Source organism: Nicotiana tabacum, chromosome 22 (genome assembly GCF_000715075.1).
Source record: "Nicotiana tabacum cultivar K326 chromosome 22, ASM71507v2, whole genome shotgun sequence".
NCBI lineage: Eukaryota > Viridiplantae > Streptophyta > Magnoliopsida > Solanales > Solanaceae > Nicotiana > Nicotiana tabacum.
The window spans coordinates 121,848,967-121,856,078 of NC_134101.1; the positions used below are offsets into that span (position 1 = coordinate 121,848,967).

Sequence of the window (7,112 nt, forward strand, 5' to 3'; positions counted from 1 at the left end):
CATTTTTATCTAAATTTTTGCAAAACAAAAAATAGATATTCAATACATTTCCGTTCATAGTATTGAATTGAATATCTTTTGTTAGCATTAATATTGATTTGATTTTGGTTTGGGCTTTTGCTAGCACTACTTAATTTACTAATGTTAATGGCTATAAAACTTATTAGAACATTCAAAAGTTCTAAGTCCAACCTTGAAATAATACCTCAAAAGATAAAACTATGAAATCTTTTAAGAAATATTTATAAATTACATCACAATAATTATATTTATATATTAAATATATCTAAAATTTCTATATATGTAATGTCGGGTTGGTTTGGTTTCGGTTTGACTTTCTTTAGTTAAAACCAAACCAAACCAATTATGGTCGGGTTTTTTTTTTCCAACACCAAACCATAGTCGGGTTTATAGTCGGATTTTTTTCTCGGTTTGACTCGGATTATCGGGTTGGTGCGGTTTGTCGGTTTCCTTTGTACACCCCTAGCTACGCCAAGGTTCCCTCCAAACTTTTGAAGCTAGTATTTTTAAAAAAAAAAAAATTCCCCGAAAACCTTGCATGATTCATTCAGTATTTATAACTCTCTTTTATGAAAGAAAAATGGAATTCCAATCCGAGGTGTTCTTAGAAAGAAAAAAAACGAGGTGGGTTTGTTTCTCTAGACTTGTGGAGGGCAGAATACTTCCTTTTCTCTCATATAGCTCTTCGGTACTAAAACTGAATATTCCAGCTGCATCTACCATTAAGCATAGAGTAAAGAAACAACACAAAATTTATCTCCCAACATCCAACAAGAAGCAAGCCTACACAAAACAGTATTATTGGGACACTTTCCTCTACCGTGTCAACGAGGTATCATATTATTCAAGTACAGGGGCACCTTTTGATTAACCAATGTTTGGAACAGATATCTCGAAAATTAGTTGGCGAAGATGAGAAGGAAAATTTGCATGGTGTTTGCAATGGTTGAAAATAGATAATGGCGCTGCATTTTAAATTCTGAAGATATTTATAGAAACCCGCGCCTTACTTTTAGAAAGAGTCATAAATTGTATAAGACAACCATAAAAATTACATATCAAGTGATTTTATAATTCCTTGTTCACGCTCCAAGATAGGAAAAATGCCCCAGTTTTGTATGCAACCACATTCTACATGGACGCGGGTTAAAAATGTACAGTTTATTTTCCCGTGGATGAGTTCTAAGTGACTGGAAAGCAAAAAGGAAAAGAGTTAAAGCGAGAAAGGAAAATTTGACGAACCCTATTATTAAAAATAGAGTTGCGTCTATTGCTTGGAAGGCAATTTTCCTAACCGTTGGACTACAAACGCTTGTTGCTGCCAAGGCATGTATTTTTGATGATACAAAACTGTTCATTTCCAAACAAGAAAATATTACTATATGATTGAATGATGCATGCCATGTAGCTTAGGTGTTGAGTTCACGACTATGAGGTGTTGTATTAGACATAGGTGTATATGCTCAAACATAGAATCACTGCAAGATGGTCTCAAGAACTGATAATGAGTTCTAGTGTCAATATATGTTCAACATGAATAGAAAACTGATGTATGTTTCACTTATCTATTTTTTTGGGTAAATAAAGAGACTTTTATTACCAAGTCCAGCAACTCAACTAAAAATATGCTCTATCACAATCTTATTACATCAGCTTACATTCTAGCTAAGATAACAATCAAAATGCTCCAAACCCCTTGCTAATCTAGTCTTCAAAAACCAATGCAATAAACTTCCTGTATAAGCTGCCTAAGTAGTATAGCAGGTCTACTCTACTTGTTCTGAAATAAGCTTGTCATTCTAAAAATATTCCCTTATCTATATTTGGCTTCCATTTTCTGGCATTCCTTGCTATCGGGGGTTCATTGGCTGGTTCTTTGCTCTGCTTCCTCAATGTAATTCCTCTTTCAAGTATCCGTTATTTATCTTTATAAATAGTAACATATATGTAAAGAATTAAGGGAGTCGAACCCGGCAGATTCCATCAAGGCAACAACCCAGATGTTTTATTTACCAATTTGATCGCAGAAATTCTATTCCTACACTGCCACCACCGCCTAATAATGGTTGTAAAATATTCACACCTATTCTATTATTAAATCCACCAGCAAAATAAAGAGAAAAAAAGAAAGATGACAACTTCAGCAGTATCTCATGGCTTTGACGAATGTATTTTGCAACAATTATCAAACAAAAATCCCTAAATATAAGTTTGATCCGGAGAGAAGAAGGAGAGAGGAGAGAAAAAACAAGAAAGTGTAACTAAATCCCTTGATTGAATGTACTAATAATGGATTTGGAGTCTTTTAAGGTGGAATGTATATATTTTGTAAGTAATCCTTGTTTAGGGTGGGTAATATACAAAATTAGAACAAATTTGGTAATTAAGTTTCAAATATTGTATAGCAACGAAAAAATCCATGAAATTACAATTCGGTGTCCACCCTTCAAGATAGGGAAAATCACCCGTCTACACTTAGACAACTTGTAATAACCATATTATTTTGAGTAACATTTTCCAATTACACACCCTTTTCTTGATTTGGCCAAACAATTCATGGTTAAAAAATTTGTATGCAACTACATTCCATATGGACTTGAGTTACAGAATGTACAGTTTATTTTTCCCATGGATGAGTTCGAAATGATTGGAAAGCAAAAAGGAACAATTGCGAAACTTATCAAAATATTTAATTGCGTCTGCCGGGAGTCGAACCCGGGTCTATTGCTTGGAAGGCAATTATCCTAACCGTTGGACTACAAACGCTAGTTGCATGTTATATTTTCTTAATAATATATATTGCTCCAAACTTGTTTTAACTTTTGGTTATCCAAAACGGTTTTTTTTTTAACTATCTTAAGAGTTAAGAATAGAGTTAGACATTGATTCATTTCATAATAAAGATTTACGTTCAGCTTAGTAGATTTTTCATAGTTTTACTGGATTATAAAGTTTTCTTTTTCTCCATTTGGTTAAGTTAACTCCAAAGTAATTAAATAAATCATTAAACCACAGAGCAAAAGGTTCTGCATTAACTCTTTGTTGATCTTTTAGTATTATATATCAATTCAATTTTGCGTGTGATAATGTTAACAAATGTCTTGGCTTTACAGAATATATTCATGTTATGTACATTTTAAAGCTGTCTAACATACTACTTTCTCTTAATTTTGACAAGGCAGTGCAATTAATCTGTCTGATCCTTTCTCTCGAAAGCTTAAGTACTTTTCCAATCTCCTCAAAAGATTGAGGGGTATCTCCATTGAGGCCAAAGTGCAATTTCAGAATCTTTGCTTCTCTATCACATAACACATTGTGCAGAAGCTTCTCCAGGTCTTGTTTCATCATTTGTCTTTTCAAAATTTCTTCTGGTAATATGTCTTCAGGCCCTGATATAATATCCTGCAAGATAATCAAAATTTGAAGGAAAGGCATGAGTTTTTACTTATACTTAATTGGGCATTTCCATGGTTTTTCGTGTGTAATTATCAGTCAAGCATGATCAATATTAGCTCAATAACTAGATCTATTTGGATTAAGTCAGGGCAGTCCGGTGTACAAGACATCACGCGTTCATGCAAGGTCCAAGGAAGGGCCGCACCCCAAGGAGTGCGAGGTAGACAATCTACCCTAATGTAAGCATTATTGGCTGCTTCCACGGCTCGAACAACAGCAACAACAACATACCCAGTATAATCTCACATAGTGAGGTCTGGGGAGGGTAGTGTGTACGCAGACCTTAGCCCTACCTTGTGGAGGTGGAGAGGTTGTTTCTAATAGACCGTCGACTCAGAAAAACATATGCACCACAATAATAAAAAGAAAAAAAGATGGGACAACACCGAGAAACAATGTAAAAACAACATAAATAATAAGATAGTAAGATGATCGAAATGCAAAAAATAACAGATAGTCGAACCCGTGACCTATAGGTCACACAGAGACAAGTTTCCGTTGCTCCAAGTCTCCCCTTCATATATTTGGATTAAGTCAACTGATTAAAATATGAAGGAAAGGAAATAGGTGGAAAAACCAAGTATGAAATAATGGAAGGACAAGGAATAATAAAGTTAATATTAATGTGGTTAAATAGTTGACAAAGAAAGGAGAAATATGCTCTATCTTTTAGCAAAAAGATTAAAAAGTATGTCTTTCCTATCCTCTCCCCTTCATTTCTTTCCATCTATTCGCACGTAGTGAATTAGTCCTCTCTGTTTCCTCCCAATTTTCTTGAGAACAATCATCCCCTATAAGAATTGGAGCAATAAGAAAATAAATGAAAGGTGTCTAGTAGCATGTTTATGTGTTTTCCTCAACTATATTGCATTAGTTCCTCCTACTCTATCTATTACTAGTTACTAGTTAAAAGGAAATTTCTATTATTATGATTATTTTCCTTTTTGAGGAAAAATGCTACCTTTTATATTTCACTTACTAGTAGTTCATTTCTTTTCATTGCAAGTACTACAGGTATGAAGTGCAGACAAGTTAATCCATGTAGGCAAGACTAATATTTTCCAGCAGCTTATAAGCAAATAATTCTCATTAACGACGCTAATCAAAGAAAAACAATTGTAGAAACAACAAAGGCTTGCGGCAAACCTGCAGTGACATGTATCCTTGGCTAGTTACTATTTGATCAATGGAAATTGGTGCTCGGTTTCTCTCAATAACTAGTCTAACAGTTGAAACATCCATATCAAGAGCTTCTGCAATTTCATCGTAGGAAGGCATTCGCTGTAGCTTTCTGCTTAACTCAGTGTTGGCGTTGCAAATCTTTGGCACAAGCTCAGATATACTCCCCTGCATATAACAGACTAACCAATGCATTTCACTAATTACAAGTTTTATCTTGCAGTCATGTACTTAAAGAAAGGAGAAAGGCAGTTACATATATCTACTTAACCGGAAAAGTCCATGAAGAAGTTGGCCTAATGTGCATATTGTTAATAGACTAAATGAGCCTGAATTAACAGTATTTCATTGCCTGCAGAAGTTGATGGCCATTGCCCAGAACCATCACAAAATTTGACACTCATCACAATGGCGAAAATTAATACTAGTAACAGAAGACCTTAATTAATAATGCATTAGCTTACCGGTAATCTAATAACTCGAGACTTGTTTGCTATGGCTCTAGTAATAGCTTGCCTAATCCACCAATAAGCATAAGTAGAAAGCTTATACCCCTTGTTAGGATTGAACTTTTTAGCACCATGAAGTAGACCTATGCTTCCTTCCTGTAATTAATTGGCAGTGAAGAAATTAAGGAAAACCGAATATCCAATGCCAATGAAACCAAATTACAGTTATGAAACCTGAATTAGATCTTGTAAGCTTAATCCTTTGCCTTGATATGAAGCTGCAACAGATACAACAAGCCCTGTATAGCATTTAATTATCTTCTTTTGTGATATCTTAGCATTAATCAAGACCTTATCTAGCCTTCTTCTGCTCATTCCTGCAGCCTTAGCTAATTGATTTGGATTTACTTCAATCTCACTTGTTTCTTCAACCCTCTTTCTCAATGTCTCCATTCTTGCTTCTTCCTACCACAACATTTAAGGGGAAAAAAATTATGAACTAAAAAGCCATGTAGTAGTTAAACATGTTCTAAGGATAGGACATGTAGTAGTATTTATTTTCAACTGGCCAATCAAATTGCTCTATTACAAAGTTGATTTCTGTGAAGTTTAAGCTATTAGAAAATAATACTACAAAAAGACAGTTTTTACGTAAACGAACTAAATCAATTGTATAGTTCTATGAAGCAGGAATTAGTGTAATTGATGATTTTCAGAGTCGCACCTTGAGGTACCAAGAATACTCTGACTCTTCTTTGAGGGTTAAGTAGAGACCTGTCTTTACAGGTTTAGAAATGGAAATCTTATCTCCTTTATCCATGTCCAAACATTCTGAATAACACCTTCTTCTTTTCCTCCTCTTCTTTCTTCTCAATGCTAACTCAATCTTCTCATTTATTATCTCAATCTTATTGCTACTCTCCTCCTCAATATTGGTTTCAAAAACCAAAGATTTTGCTTCAATTCTCAGTACCTCATTAGCTCTTTCAATTGCCAATGCATAACTTGCGTCCAAAAAAGAACCATTTTTGGGGCAATAGAGAATTGCTAGAGGGTGATAATGAATGAGGGGTTTAGTATAGAAATTTGAAGGATAAGGAAAGAGTGAAGCTGGAGATTGGTTTGAACATGACCATGCAGCCATGGCCATAGAAATGTCAAAGTTAAAATAATTTTTTCCTCTTTGATTAAGCGCCAGAGGCTGCCGTAGATATACTTTGTGGCTACTAGATATTTTCAAGTGCACTGGTTTACTAGTTGGATTTTCTTTCTTTTACATTATTGGAGACTAACTTGTTTTTATTTTCTCTTCTATATTGTTTAGTTTTGTTTACCCGTAAATGGTACAGTTAAATTTATAACGTGATTTATAGACACACGAATTAATTTGATCCAGAAATATGAAATAAATAAGAACAGAAATAAGATTATAAAAATAACTTAAAAGAAAATACAAGTCTGGCTATGAGTTTAGCTTCTCCGATAGCAGTAAGAAGAACAATCTTAAGAATAAAATAAAGAGAGCAATTTTATAGAATAAGAACTGATTTTAGCTTTTGCGGATAGAATTTTCATGTCCCTTAGTGGATACAAATTCTTCTATTTGTAGCTCTATTAAGGGAGACAAGATCCTAAAATCAAGCCCTCCCTGAATGAGAATAAAACCCCACAGATAATTGTATAACGGTTGGTCTTTAATACAGAGATTCTTTGTAACGGTTGTTCATTGATGTTGCCTTATTCAACCGATGTCTTCCTTTCAAATCTTCACTGTCGGTTCCTATATCTTCGGAATTTATACAGCACCGAACACATATTTGTATCCGACGGCCACTATTTACTGGCTCACATATTATGTATCTTCAGTTTCACGTGTAACCTCGTCATTCATCTACGTGTTGCTAACCGATTTTACCCCATACAAGTTTTCTTTAGAAAAAAGTTAAGCATCCGTATCTGGAATCCACACGAATTCATATTGTATATGGCCAATTAAAGGAGAAAACG

The 7,112-nt window shown here is 34.3% G+C and overlaps 1 protein-coding gene and 1 non-coding gene across 2 annotated transcripts; both read right to left on the reverse strand.

The window, feature by feature from the left end:
- Nucleotides 1-2,715: 2,715 nt before the first annotated feature.
- On the reverse strand, nt 2,716-2,787 carry TRNAG-UCC (transfer RNA glycine (anticodon UCC)). The gene has a single exon. It is a non-coding gene; the product is annotated as a tRNA-Gly (tRNA).
- Nucleotides 2,788-3,048: 261 nt separating this feature from the next.
- On the reverse strand, nt 3,049-6,317 carry LOC107830369 (RNA polymerase sigma factor sigD, chloroplastic). The gene is made up of 5 exons (XM_016657904.2): nt 5,830-6,317; nt 5,340-5,570; nt 5,121-5,261; nt 4,624-4,824; nt 3,049-3,423 (listed from the first exon to the last, which is right to left on the reverse strand). The coding sequence occupies exons 1-5, from the start codon at nt 6,253-6,255 to the stop codon at nt 3,142-3,144; spliced, it is 1,281 nt and encodes a 426-aa protein (XP_016513390.1). The 5' UTR covers nt 6,256-6,317; the 3' UTR covers nt 3,049-3,141.
- Nucleotides 6,318-7,112: the final 795 nt, after the last annotated feature.